At 41.6% G+C, this 14,975-nt stretch overlaps 1 protein-coding gene across 2 annotated transcripts in view; it reads left to right on the top strand.

Annotated features, from left to right (window-relative positions):
• The window catches only part of ARMC3 (armadillo repeat containing 3), a 93,124-nt gene that overhangs the window by 58,452 nt on the left and 19,697 nt on the right, over positions 1 to 14,975 (top strand). For both annotated transcript variants that reach the window (XM_040645328.1, XM_008701366.1), the window contains 6 exons: positions 4,461 to 4,710; positions 8,728 to 8,864; positions 9,702 to 9,870; positions 12,585 to 12,682; positions 13,366 to 13,467; positions 13,899 to 13,994. In XM_040645328.1, coding sequence (XP_040501262.1) covers positions 4,461 to 4,710; positions 8,728 to 8,864; positions 9,702 to 9,870; positions 12,585 to 12,682; positions 13,366 to 13,467; positions 13,899 to 13,994 — 852 coding nt within the window. The remainder of the gene's footprint in view (positions 1 to 4,460; positions 4,711 to 8,727; positions 8,865 to 9,701; positions 9,871 to 12,584; positions 12,683 to 13,365; positions 13,468 to 13,898; positions 13,995 to 14,975) is intronic.

The raw sequence follows: 14,975 nt of genomic DNA, 5'->3' as shown, positions 1-14,975 counted from the left end.
GAGGTTTTCTTCATCGCTCCCCTTGAGTGGAATCAAGTCAATTTAAATATATTGATCTTTTCAGCACTGGGGCTATAAGTAAGACCAAAGCACTTTCTCTAAGAAGGGGGACCAGTGTAGACATAGCAAGAGGAAGGAGTGAGTCACAAGGAGAGGTGGGGATGGACAAGAATCACCATACAGGAGGGGGCAGTTGAGCGGGTTTTTAAGGGTGAGCTACATCTCCCCGGGCAGAGGTGGGGACGGGTAGGGCCGGGCCTTTCGGGCAGAGAAAACACGAATGCAAAGACACACAGACATGAAATCGCATAGTATTTTCAGCGAGCCGTAAACAGACACTATGTGTGCAAAGTGACTGTATTTTTCTTTAACCATGTTCTTAGTGCCCCTGCTGTAAGTGCTTTTTCATCGTGGGGCTCGGAGATTTAACCGAAAAGCTTTGTGGTAAACTCCTTTCCACCAAAAGCTTCCATAACATAATATTTCAAGATCGTTGCCATTCAGTGTGATCATTTGTGCCAAAACATCATTTGAAATAATGTATATATGTTTAGCAAACAAATGATCTTGAGCTCATGGGGCAGAGAGACCTGATATCTAGTTTGGGGGTCAAGATGTGCTTCCTTGAGGGAGAGGCATATGTGCTGAGCTTGACAAGGTGAATGGGAATTATCTGGAGGAAGAGTTCATCAGGAAGTAAGAAAGGCGGGCCTATGGGAATACCCAGAGGTAGGCCAGAGCCTGGCATGTTGCCAGTCGCCAGAGAGGCCGGAGCACAGAGCCACAAGGAGAGGTGAGAGGGGGCGTGGACCGGCAGGGAGGCAGGTGGACTCGTGGAGGGCCTTGGAGGCCTTGTGGGAAATTTAGGGTTTCAACCCGAGCAATGGGAAGCCAGAAACATTTTAAGGAGGGGAGCAATCTGATGATGTGTATGATGTATATAATTATAATAATCTGATATTATTATTTTAAAAGATCACTTTAGCTCTAAGTTGGAGAAAGAATCAAAGCAGGGGTGGGGGGGGAGACCTGTTAGAAGAGCACATCAATTCACAAGGATTGATGGACTAGATTCGATCAGTGAGATGGAGCGGGAGACCAGAGAGAGATTCGAGAAATAGGGAGGCGGAAAAGAGTCAGGACTTGGTAATAAATTGGATACACATGATGTGTCAAACTTCACTTCTGTTTACATATATCAAATGATTTAAACAGATGTTTTTATACTTTCCCATATTTGGGTTTTAGTTCGTTTTTTGAAATGTACATTTTAAACTCTTACTTGATTAAACTCCAACTGATGGAGGTTCACGATAGTAAAAATCAAAATATTTTCCGATTCTCATGATGACATATGGCCCTATAATTCTGGATTTTGTAACAAAGCAGTTTGACTTCTCTCCCGTTCATTTGGATAATGCCATCCTATCTAGGAAACGGAAATGTGTTTTTAAAATATGACAGGCTCCAGCCTGTGTACATAGCAGACACAGGGAAAAAGAAAACAGAATGTCTTGGGTTTGAAACACAAAATTAATGCAATTCTTTTTTTAAAAAAACTGCGAATTCTGTGCTCTATTTCTATAATGACATTAGGGGGCTTTTTTAGGTAAGAATAATAGCTTGATTATTTTCACCATAATACCTTAATCTCCGTTATGCTTTTCACACCTAACCAGACTGCACACAACACATTCTGGGCAGGTACGTACACACGATGCAGATTGTTCTCCCAGCTGCACGCATACGATTCGTCTTTCGGTGCTGGCAGTTATGTTCAATTTAGTAAAAGCTATATTCCACTCTGTACTAGAATCTTCGGTTTCTTTTATAAACAGCTAGGATTTTATGTACTTCTCTTTACGGGCTCATAAAGAGCACAGAAAAGAGCAGAAGGTAGAGATATAAATGAACCAAGGCAAAATATGCCTTTGTCCAGGAGAGAGGAGGAAGGAGCAAGCACAAAGGCTGTGAGCAGAGGCTCATCTGATGAAAATTCCGGAATCTCGCAGCCCGTTTTTGTTTGTTTGTTTTAATAAATAAGAAAAACTGAAATGACCAAGTGTGATCCTATGTATTCACTTAAATTTTCCAGAAAACCCCTGATACATAAAAAAGACACAGCCCCAGAGAATGTACTGGTATGCGGCTTACCTATAATACTTGTAGCTTCCAACCGTGTTATTCTAACACGGTTGCAATGAAACACCTCCACCGCGCGCTCCTCCTTGATTCTCCAGGATGTTTTAAAAGGTGAACCTTGTCAAAGGAAAGATAAGTAACAAAGGAACCGTGTCTTCTAACCGAGGCGTGTTTGCAATGATTACAAACTATGAAGTATTTTGGCTGAAGGTACTGATTGCATTCAGTGCCTGAAAAATAAGTCAAAGAAATAAAATGATTTTTTAGCAGGTTTATGTCTATATTAGTTAGAAAATATGCATAATTTAAAATTCTTGCTGGCAGTTTTAAAAAATTCAGTATTTCAGCTATAGGTAAAAATATGAGAAGTTTCTGATAAACTAATATACATGAGCCTCCAAATTTTTCCTTATTCATACAGTCAAATGATCACCGTTTGGTTAATAGTAGGAGAGAGAATTAAAAGTAAAAGTAAAATTATCTTAAGAGTGTTTATTTTGTCCTCTAGGAAAGGAGAGCAAATGCTGGCCCTCAAGCCATCATAGTGAGATGCAGGCCCTTCCTAACAATATTTTTATAGGAACAAATTTTGGTTACATGTCATCTAACCAAGTTTTAAAGGGATGCCGTCCCAGGAAAAGAATGGGAGAAACCACAAGAAGGATTAAATATATACTAAGGACTAGGGTATGAGTGGAAATGGAACCAAACTCTGATTTTGCCTTCATATCAATATAGTGTGTTTTCTGGACAGATTTATTCAAACCAGGGGTGGGAGGTGCCTTCAGGGTTAACACCAACGGAGCCCAGCATTTCCCGGAGTGGCCGCCTTCCTTAAGTCATTTCATGCTGGCCCAGTTACGGTTGTTGTGTCCACTTCAGAGATGCTCTGAGTGACAATCACAGCTTCCTTTCTCCTCGGTGACACTTCATTACGTCGTGCCCTCTCTCGGACAGTTGTGATAACCTGTATTCTTGAGATTGTCACTTCTCCTTCACAATCAGTGAATTTAAGTGACTACCAAATTAAATTTAATTACAAGAATATTTATCGGAGTACAGGATGAGGGGCTGAATCATATAGCCTCACTTGTTTTCAGTTTTGGTTCTTAATATGATCCTAAGTGAAAAAAAATGTGTCAGATATAAATCTTAAAGGGATATTCACTTTATCGGAGTCTCAGGTATGTTTTTATTGTCTTGATTACCTCTATTCCCATGATGATGTAAATGGTTTTTTAACACAGAATTTTAGGTCTTCCTTTGAAACTGGGATGCTCTGTATATACTTATGGCTTGGAACATCTCTTATTTGAAGCAATTTCAACTCTTAAAGAACATAATTAAATCATCTTCCTCTTGTTAAAATGATCACCTTTTTTATTTTCACTACTTTATGAGCTTTTTAAGTGATTAGAAAGCAAGGACTATAGAAAGTATGGCATTCTTAAAAAGAGGTTTAGGCTTATTACTTGTGAGACTATTAATATATTTTATGGGTAATCGTGGTCTTTTTATAGCAGAGATAGGAAATTTAGCAACTGAATATGCCTACATTACTAAAACTAGTTATTATGTCAATATTATGACTTTGATCTTTGATGTTCAATTTGTAAAAGCAGTATTCACCTCCAAAATGTTTTGCTCGCTTCACACGTGTTAACCTCTGCATACAATTAATAACCTCATTTAAAAAGGAGGAGGATGAGCTAAAGAATTTTAACTTAAACCAGGAGCATCTCCCACTCATTCATTCCTATTTAAAGGCTTATTTTCCTAGGGACTCTTGGGTGACTCAGTGGATTAAGCATCTGACTTTTGATTTTGGCTCAGGCCCTGATCTCAGGGTTGTGAGATTGAGCCGTGGGTCAGGCTCCACGTCCAGATTAAGATTAAGGTTCTTTCTCAAAAAAAAAAAAAAAAAAAAAAAAAAGAATAAAAAATATAAAGCTTTGTTTTCCTACTGGTTGAGAATATCTTATTCAGCTTTCTTTGAATAGAATTTCCTGGTCTTATAAGTATCACCAAGTTAAAAAATGAACAGCTGCTGGGGTGTCTCTAAGAAGTAGGCATGCATTTTTCTGTAACTACAAGCTGTAGAAGTAGGAAAAGAGTTATTTAAATTCATTCTTAACTGACATTTTCCCAGACTCCATTTAAATCACTAGCACCTCAAGACTGGGTTCACTGCATTGTAAATTAATTTCTTGCTAAAACCCTACTTATGTACTCATTTGTTTAATAAGCTCCATTGTACACTCCAAAGATAATTTCTTGAACTAGGATGAATGGCATTCATTTCTCCTCCATTTACGCAGTGCTGCTGCTGAAGCTGATGGTATTGAGCCATTAATAAACATCCTGTCCAGCAAACGCGACGGAGCCATTGCCAACGCCGCTACCGTGTTAGCGAACATGGCCATGCAGGAGCCCCTGCGTGTGAACATACAGAGCCATGACGTCATGCACGCCCTCATCAGCCCGCTGCGCTCCGCGAACACTGTCGTGCAGAGCAAAGCGGCTCTCATGGTGGCCGCGACCGCTTGCGACGTTGAAGCCCGGACAGAGGTGAGAGCTTCAATAACTTAGTCTGTTCTCTCATTTTTCTGGTCCGTTCCTATAGGTGGATTAATTTGAAACATTTTCAAGTGTTTGAACCTACCCATCATTTAGATCGTTCAAAATTGGTGCAACACTTCAACCATGGACTCTGGGTGATAATAATGTGTCAGTGTATGTTCATCAGTTGAAACAAATGTAACAGTCCCGCAGTGGATGTTGATAATGGGAAAGCTGCTCGTGTGTGCGGGGGCAGGGAGTATGGGAAATCTCTGTACCTGCTGCTCAATTTTGCTGTGAACCTAAAATAAAAATTATTAAATTGGTGTGTCACTGTGGAGAGCAAATTGGCATTAGCTAGCAAAGAAGAGCGTATCCTATAATCCGGTATAATCTGGCAGTTCTATTTCTAAATTATAGCTAAAATGGTCTCTTGCCTCTCTGCACCAGGATGCATTGTTTATAATATCTAAGCCCCCGGAAACACACCAATTGTCTAGTTTTTTAAGAGAATGGGTGAATAAATTTGTGGTATATTCATAAAATGGAATTTCACATCAGTGAAAATGAATGAACTATAGCTACAGACATCAACAGAGATGAAACTCAAGCATAATGCTGAGCAAAATCAAGTTGCAGAAGAATAGGACTTAGGATTCTATTTATGTAGCACTCTGAAATATACAAATCTAAGCAATATGTTGTTTATGTAAATATACATGTAAGTTGCAACTATAAAGGCAAAGGTAGAGAATGATTAACCCTAAATTCAAGAAATCTCCTGGGGGATCAAAGGGAGTGGATGCAATTGAGAGGAACAAACAGGGGTCCAAGGTCATTTAAATGTGTCATTTCTTAAGCTGAGCAGCAGACAAACAGGCGCGCCTTCATTCTGAGGGGTTACGTCATACACATGGGTTCCACATACTCTTACGTTTCTTATCTATTTCTAAGTTTTAAAACATGGAATTGCATTTTTTTTACAAGTGTATCTTATAAAAGTGTGTTTGGTTCTATTCATAAAGATAAGGTAAACCTACAGACACCCTTTTTTTTCTCTTGCTGTTCTCATATTTACTTGTCACAAGGCACTCCTTCAAACAGCCTGGGGCTTTGTTCCTCTCCCGGCAATATAAATAACAATAGCTAACACTTACTGAGCACTTACTACGCAGTGGGCACTGTGCTAAACACTCTACAAGCATTTAAGCCTCACTTGTGTTGGGCATGTTTGTAATCCCCGTTTTACAGATGAGGAAAATAAGGCTTAAAGACAGAATGTGCTCCCAGCAGAGTTGGTAAATTGGAAGATCAGGGATGCCATCCAGAGCCCAAGCTGTGGCACTGGGTTCTCTGCTCAGATGACTAACAAATCTTTTCTCTTCTGTCCCTTAGGTATTATTCTATCCCCGTGGTAGTTCCCATTGACTCAGTTCATTTGTATTCATCCATAAAGGCACTGAGACTACCAAATATTTTTCTTAAAGATTTATTTACTTGAGAGAGAGACTGTGCACAGGCACGAAAGTGGGGGGAGGGGCAGAGGGAGAGAATCCCCAAGAATCCCCAAGCAGACTCCCTGCTGAGTAAGGAGCCCAACTTGGGGCTTGATCCCACCACCCAAGAGATCACGACCTGAGCCGAAACCAAGAGTTGGATGCCCAACTCACTGAGCCACACAGGCCCCCCAAGACTACCAAATACTTGTTTACCATCTATTCTGTGTCAGGTACTATGCTAGGCTTTGCCAACACAGCAATCAAAGTGTTTCGGTCATACCCGCATGCAGTCTGCAGAATCGTCCATCTCTTTCCAGGAATACTGCAGCTGAGTCTCCTGCTCTCCCTACACCTGCCACCTCCTGCTTCCCACACTGCCTCCAGACCGATCTTTCAAATATGTGACCCTCAACATGTCATGACAAGTCCCCAGTGGCGCGCCATTGCCCCAGGGGAAAAGTTCAGCTGCCCGTGATGGGCAAGGGCTCCCATTGACCCACATCTACCCACCTGTGCCTGAAGCCTCTTCCCAGGAGTAACTCCATACTCCATAAATACCATACTATTTGTAATTCTGTCTGTATGCTCTGTTCTCTTATTTATATGTCTTTGATTTCTCTGCTGGGAAAATTATTCTCACTTTTGTCCGCCTGATAAAATCACACTTCTCCTTCAAAACCCATGTCAGCCATCCTGTCTCCCATGAGGCCTTTCTTCAGCCCTCAAGCTGGGGAGCGTCCTCCTCTGGGCTTCCCTTACACCCTATGCGTGCTTTCTTTGTCTTCTGCTTTGCATATATGGTTCTTACATGAAATATTATAAGCTCCTTGAGGCTTTAGGGAAATGACCTGAGACTTTGTGCCATTAATAGATATCTAGCATTGAGCACATGCTTATAAACAGTTGTTAAATGAATGGGTAAATGAGTGAAGGAATTAATAAATGAATTAGATCTTTGCCAAAAGAACACATGGAGTTAGACTATCTTTTTTTTTTTTTTAAAGATTTTATTTATTTATTCAACAGAGATAGAGACAGCCAGCGAGAGAGGGAACACAAGCAGGGGGAGTGGGAGAGGAAGAAGCAGGCTCATAGCAGAGGAGCCTGATGTGGGACTCGATCCCATAACGCTGGGATCACGCCCTTAGCCGAAGGCAGACGCTTAACCGCTGTGCCACCCAGGCGCCCCCGAGTTAGACTATCTTATACTCAGAGATAAAGATATTCAGAAATTTGACTTGCTAAATTCTAAGACGCTTCAAAGACGCTTTAAACTTTTTAAAGCTATGACGTTACATGTACTAAAGTGTGATCCCTGAGAAGAAAACGTCACCGGACACCGATGGAAAATGACTGAATCAAGTGGATCGTACCCAAGGGCTCTTGTCTTCAGATACTACACATAGAAACTGGTAGAATATTCTTTTTTTTGTCCTCTAGGTTCAGAGGATAGAGTATAGCATTTCAGACAGTGAGACAAGAGCTCTGTCAAATCTTTTTTTTTTTTTCTGATTGGAATAATTTTATCCATGAATAATTACCTTTATTACCTGAATTTTATTTAACGATGTAATTAATGTAGTTCTGTCCAATTCTTTTCCTATTCTTTTATCTCTTCCTCACTCCTTGGAGGAATGAAGAGAAGACACTGTGCAGCGATAATGAAAATTGGTCTTTTTCTAGTGCGTTGCTCTGGAACTGCTTTGGCCACACTGATGATTTGGTGGCAGTGTCCAATGACATGGGTAGCATGTCACTGTATCAATTCCTCCTGCCCAGCCTTGGGGACTGGATCAGTTCCCTATTACTGCTGTAACAAATGACCACAGGAGGCTTACTAGAAATCTATTATCATATGGTTTAGGAGGTCAGAAGTCTGAAAACAGGTCTTCTCTGTTAAAATCAAGGTGTTGGCAGAGCTATGGTTCCTTTGGGAGACTTTGAGGGAAAATCTGCCCTTTCCTGGGCTGTGGCCCCTTCCTCCATCTTAAAAGGATACTATCCAATCTCTATTTCTACACGGCTCCTTTCTCAGCTCTAGGCACCCTTATCTCCATCTTGTAAGGACACTTATAATTAAATTGGGCCCACCTGATTATCCGGGACAATCTCCTCATGTCAAAATTGTCAACTTGTCACATCTGCAAAATCCCTTCCAGGGAAAAGGACACCTTTGGGGGACCATCATTGTGTCTGTCACAGGGCCAAATGAACATTCAGTGTTGACGAGCAGGACGGACGAACATAGGGAAGCAAGAGGACAGGCTCTCAGTCTCCCTCCCATGCAAAATCACAGTGACCTCCCTCGATTATTTGACGGTGGCCTCCTCTTGACCTTGAACAGAAATCTGGGCTCCTGTCTATAAGGTTTTGCAATAGATTGTTTCCCCTGGATGTCATATTTCTAAATATCCTCAAATGTTCTTACATAGCTAAAATCTTTCAACAATCAAATGAGATTTAAAAAAAAAAATCAGTGTTTATATTCTGTATTCCCAACGCATAAACTTTTGGTTTCCACATTCAGTTAAGAAATTCAGGTGGCCTGGAGCCGCTGGTAGAGCTCCTGCGCTCCAAGAACGACGAAGTGAGAAGGCACGCCAGCTGGGCTGTGATGGTCTGCGCCAGCGATGAGCTGATGGCTGTGGAATTATGCAGGCTTGGGTGAGTGGAGCTGCCTCGAGTTTCTGGCTCAGATGGAGAGCAGAAGATAAAGGAGCACACTCTTCGGGCCCAAGGAAGGTCAGGGAGAATCCACACTCCTGCTTGCAGGCTGCCCAGGCCTCGGGATCTGTGACTGGCGCAGCGGGCCTGTCCTCAAAAGGGACAACCTGGCAGGAGGGGGTCCCTCTACGTTCCCCCCACCTGGACATCTCCCCAGCACCCTTACAAAACCACCTTTACCGTCTCCCTGTCCACCTTTTCACCCTGCTCCATGCCTCTCTTTCCCTCCCCTCTGCTATAGCTAAACAGCAACTCTGTCTCTCCGCTTTCGAAGCGAAAATAAAACGGGTGAGCCATGACTGCCCCTCCTTTTTCTCCTTCCTTTGCCCAAACCTCGCCGTCAGAAGTAGGCATTGAAGCAACCTCACCAAAGCAGTCTCTCCAGCCCCAGCAGACGAAGCCCTTGCCTTAGCATACTGGCAAACAGGGTTTTAACGTTCCACTGACGGGCTTACCCTATTTCTAACCATGTCTGTGTTCGTGTATATTGCCTGGTCAGCTGAAAAAGGTGGAGCCCCACACTCATGAAGAACTTTTTACTCCCTCAAAGTGTGCTTTTCAGCTGTTTGGATATGAGTCATGACATGGCACATATATTCTCAAAAAGGACTGATTCGTCTTCATAATTCTGTCTGTATTACTTTATCTAAAAGGGTGAGATGTCTTTCACCTTTCCATCTCAATTCTTCATTCGGGGTCTTGGCTGGGTATATAAATGAGAACTTAATGTGGGATTGCTTGTTTAAAGCAAATAATGCTTTTTTCTCTTATTGACAGGGCTTTAGATATCCTTGAAGAAGTTAATCTATCAGTAAGTCGAAAAAATAAATTCAGTGAGGCAGCTTATCACAAATTGCTCAACAACTACATGTCTCTGAAATACAGCCTAACTGGCTATTTGTCATCAAGTAACATAATTAGTGACGGATTCTATGATTATGGTCGGGTAAGTGACAGCGCTAATTTGTATTTTTAGTGCATATGATCGTTTCTTCTTTAGTCACGATGCCATTACATTGCAATTTCACAACCACCTCACACACTGTGCATTTTTATAGGCAGAAACTTGGGAATCAGAGCTTTATTCTTAACTTTGGCTGTAAGATTTTGCAGTTGTATAGTTTTAACTGAAATCTGATTTCTTATAGTAGAATCAGCGTGGTAAAGCTACTCTCAAGTTTCGGAGAAGATATAAAGGAAGGAGCATTTTCTGTTCTATGATTTCTAGGGCTCAGTGTTAGTGATAAGGATAGAAATATTAAGTGTTTCATTTTATCAGTTATAATCTAATTGAAATTAACCAAATGGTAATACCAAGTTTTAAAATGTAATATAGAAAAACGTTATTTAAGCTGCATTTCTGACTATGATTTTAAAAGCAGTATGCAGTGTAATTCAGGGTTAATGTCAAGAGAAACGGGAAGCTAAGATTTAGAATCTTAAGGACTTCTTGGCATTGCTGCTTAAACCAGCATTTTCCTTTCTTCTGGAAACCAAGAGCAATAAGGAGAACAGGGGGGAAAATTTTTAATTTACAAATGCCACTTTAGGCAAAACTAGGAAACAAATGATCCACAGACTTCATTTAAAAAAAAATGTAGGAGTTACTGAAAATCCCTGAGATCAGAAGGGGTGCAGGAGGAGGAATGAAAAGGGGGAAAAAATAAGCCCAGAGAGGCACAAGGCAGCTAGTGAGGGGAGGTCTCAGAAAGCATCACTGCCTCAGGTGAGGGGAGAGCTCAGAAGTGCAAAGCCAAACGCTCTGTTCGCCAGGCAAGTGCAGGACCCAAGGACCTGGGATGAGCAAGGCTGGCAGCAGAAACAGTTTAGATCAGTTTGGTTCAAAAAGGCAGAGGAGACAGGGCCATGGAAGAATCACATAGCTGCACCGTATTTGCAGGAAACAATCTATCATGGTAACCGAATTGGAGACATTTTTAAATTATTTTATTTTTTAAGTAATTTCTACTATGTGGGGCTCGAACTCACCACCCCTAGATTAAGAGTCACATGTTCTCCCGATGGAGACGCCCCTAGAGACATGTTTTTTAAAGATTTTATTGTCAGAGAGAGAAAGAGAGAGAGAGCAAGCACAAGCAGAGGGAACGGCAGGCAGAAGGAGAAGGAGGCTTTCTGCTGAGCAAGGAGCCCGATGTGGGACTCGATCCCAGGACCCTGAGATCATGACCTGAGCCAAAGGCAGACACTTAACCAACTGAGCCACCCAGGCGTCCTGAGACATTCTGAACAATGAGAAATGGCTAGCCTAAAACTTGACCCCTGCTCTTCCTTCTGCTATCCCCAGCTGCTGCCCTTGCCATACCTGTCATAACACATACACGCACATACACACACACACACACACCCCTGAGAAATCACTGCTCCGAGAAAGCCCATCTCATTCAGTGATGAGTAGTTCAAAAAGAACCAGCACATTATTAGTACAAAGATGCTCTGAGAAAAATGAGGAAAAGAGCAGAAAAACCAACAAAGAACACTTATCAGAACAATGTTAGCCATGGATCAGATAAAACTGCGACAAAATGTATTTGTTCATACAGTTTTAAAAAAATTTAATGAAACAATAGTCTTTGCAAAGGAGAATTCTCTGATTCCTTTGTTCAGTACATATTAAGTTTCCAATATCATAGGTTGGAAGATGTCAGTGAATAAAATACATAGATTTCTACTTTCATGACTCCAGTGAGAGAAAACAGACAATAAACAGTAAAGAGGACAAATAGATAAATAATTTATAGCACGTGATCAAAATGATCAGAGCTTTGTTGGGGGGGGTAAAGCAGAGGCAAGATAAGGGGGCTCTATGATGCCGGGTGGGTCCTGGGGTTGACGTTCACCGTAACTTTAGACGTGGTGGTCAGGGAGGCCTCACAGATGGGGATATCTGAGCAAAAACCGGAAGGTTGAGGGACTTAGCCATGGGAATGGCTGGGGGAAGAGCTTTCTAGGCAGAGGAACATGCCTGACATAGTTAAGAAACGGCAAGGTCAGTGTAGCCGCAGCTGAGTGAACCACGGGGCAGACTTGTAGGGACTAAATCAGATCGTGTAAGCCTTGAAGACCAGCAGAAGGATTTGGGCCTTTATTCTGAATGAAGTAGGAAAACTTGGCAGAGTTGTGGGCAGAAAAATGACGTAATCTGTCTGATTTTTAAAGGATCCTGAAAAGTATCTTGGACAAGAGAGGGATCTAACTATAATACGATTGGGAAAAGACCCCAGAAGGTGGTGTGGTCTAACCCCCCCTCAGCAGGCTGGTAAAATTGCTAATATAGGACCTTGACTAGCCTATTTTTACATATCCTTACAACATTTTTAGTAATCTGTTTAGTGATTTGTCACAGACAACAAATTCTCGCTTATGTATACATCGCAAACGCCCTTATATATATATTGCATACACTGTAAACTCCCTTATGTACAAATTGCAAACTCAACTACTTTCGGGGGCCAAACTGACAATGATGGTGTGAAACAGCTGAGAGTATAAAGCGATACAGATTGTGGGGAACTGGAGGCAAGATGCCCACAAGTTCAGGTTCCCGTTTCAGTATACATTTAAAACACTATAACATCAGTATCCATTTAAAACAATATAACCCATGCAGATATTACTTTTTAGTTCTTCGATTATCTACAGATAAATCCCGGCACCAAACTTATGCCGTTGAAGGATCTCTGCTTACAAGAACCAACTGATCTGCGTGCTGTGCTCTTAGTTAACAGTAAATCTGACGTGTGAGTCTCTTGGGGGAGGGGGGATGCGGGGAAGCACGTAATACTTTAAGTTGTCTGGCCATCATCACGTGAATATATGATTCCCAGGACGGTATCTTTTTGCCCCCTGTATTTGGCATCACCCTGAAAACGAACACCGGTCCGCAAACTCATAGCCTGACATAGTAAAGACCATGAAATCACCACCAACGTGGGTTTTCCTCTGACTCCCTCTTACCACTCAATTCCAGATGTATTTCCGTAGTCAGTGCTGGTAACATGAAGTAATTGAAGAAAGCATAGGTAGATAGGAGCAAACCAAAACGAATTACGTTCACAGGGCTCCACAACCGTATGCAGGACTCTAACAAAACCAAAGGTTTTGTTCTGTTTTTGTTTTTTAAATATAAAATAAGAAGTAAACAGTAAAGCTAAAAATTAAAGCTTCAAAATGCTTCCTTAAGATGGTCACGTATATCTATGTATCTGTCATAATTTATTTTATAAAAATATTTCCAGTTCCAGTTAATGAACAATATTCTTTTTGTCTTACCTTAACTTCTCCTTTATGCTTTCATTAGGTCACTGATAAGTCAGCTCCAATTACGATTTTCTGAAAAAAAAATCTGTTTTGCAGGACCAATCCAATATTGACAAGTAAAGTATTTTAACTTGTATATCATTTCAAATATGTAAAATTTTAGTTCTCCACCTCCATCTATGGAAGATAAGTCATCAGATATTGGTTATGGACGGAGTATTTCTTCCTCATCTTCTTTAAGAAGAGCAAGCAGAGAAAAGACAAAGTAAGAAAATGGTATTTTGTCTGTATTCCAATAATTCTCCCCTCAATTTGGGAGTAAGAACAAATTTAGATTTTAGATTTTGGCAACTTAACTCTTTTCATTCTTCTAGTACTATAATTTCATAATTGCATTTTTAAATTGCTATGAAAAAGATCTCTGGGAAAAGGAGGCTCTCCGTGTTGTGTGCTGTGAACCTCCAGGGAGCCCTGGAGCACACGACTTAGGAGCTGTGAGTCGGCTTATTATCTGTAGCTAGAGTCATGCCTGGTGCGGGCTTCACGACGGGGAAAGGAGCCCAGGCATGTCATGGCAAAGAGACGTGCCTTCCGAATGACGAAATGCCTTGCAAATGTACTGTTTTATTATTTTTCATATGATTGAAATCGATGATGAGTTTTTCCTTGTTCTAAGAACAAAAGTTTTCATTTTAGTACTGGATTTGGATCTCCCACAGAAGACAAATCAGAACCTACTTCCGGACGAAATACAGCTGTCAGCAAAAGCGCCACTAAAGAGAAGGGATCAAGGTAGGACATGTGGGACTGTATTCTGTTCTACGATCATCATGTGAGGTTTTGATTCCCCACTGAAGTTGGTGAATGGAAGGGATGGCCTTTAAATAGGAAGCTTTTCTTACAGAATTAGGATGTCATATGAGGCCAGGCTCATGCAATGTAATTAAAAAGTCCCTTCATTTTTGTCTCTTGCAATCTCTTGAAAACTTAACCAGAGGAATTTCTTCTCCTGCCTCTGGGTGAGAACTCAGGTCACTTTGATCAACTGTACAGTCCTACAGACACTTGAACTCAAAAACAGCAACAACAGTCTCTGGCCAGTCATTTAAAAGTCCAACCCTATGTCGTGATCAATGTAAAATGACCCCTCTGCCCTCCCCCAGTGGCGCCTTTGCGGGTGGTGAGCCCCACACGCTGGAGCGCCGTCCCTCTCCCTCTGCCTTGTGCCCCCCTCCAGCCCCCCATCCTGCTCCTCCAGAGAAACCTCTGACCCTTCAGGAGGCAGCGAGATGGAGGAAAGGGAAATAGGACCCAGTTCTTACTTGATGGAACAATTAGAATGTGGTTTCGTGCTTTTTAGGCCTGGCATGTTTTAGACATGCTTTCTGTATGTTTACGTATTTTTAAACCTATTATTTCTCTAATGAGCACTTTCCTGGATTCCTCAAAAACCCACTTGGACCTCTTGCCACACTCCGTGACCCTTTAATTATTGTTGACTTAAGCCCTTCAGAACCGCTGTGGTATTGGAGGCTGCTTGGCACACATTTCGAGCATCCGCTTTCGAAACGGAGACTGCCCTCTATGGTCTCCCGAGGTCCAGAGAGTGGTTTGCTCTCCTCAGACCTCAGAGCTGTTCCTTTTCTATTTCTAACTTCATTCTCTATTGTCAGTCCCCTTTGCTCCCTATTCTCGTCTCTGCTTCTTATCTGCTCCTATTGTTCCAGGACTGATACTTTTTGCTCTTCCCTCCCCTCGCTTCCCTTTTACCCC

This window comes from Ursus maritimus, unplaced genomic scaffold (genome assembly GCF_017311325.1).
Source record: "Ursus maritimus isolate PB19 unplaced genomic scaffold, ASM1731132v1 scaffold_31, whole genome shotgun sequence".
NCBI lineage: Eukaryota > Metazoa > Chordata > Mammalia > Carnivora > Ursidae > Ursus > Ursus maritimus.
This window is presented reverse-complemented; position numbering and strand designations above follow the sequence as displayed.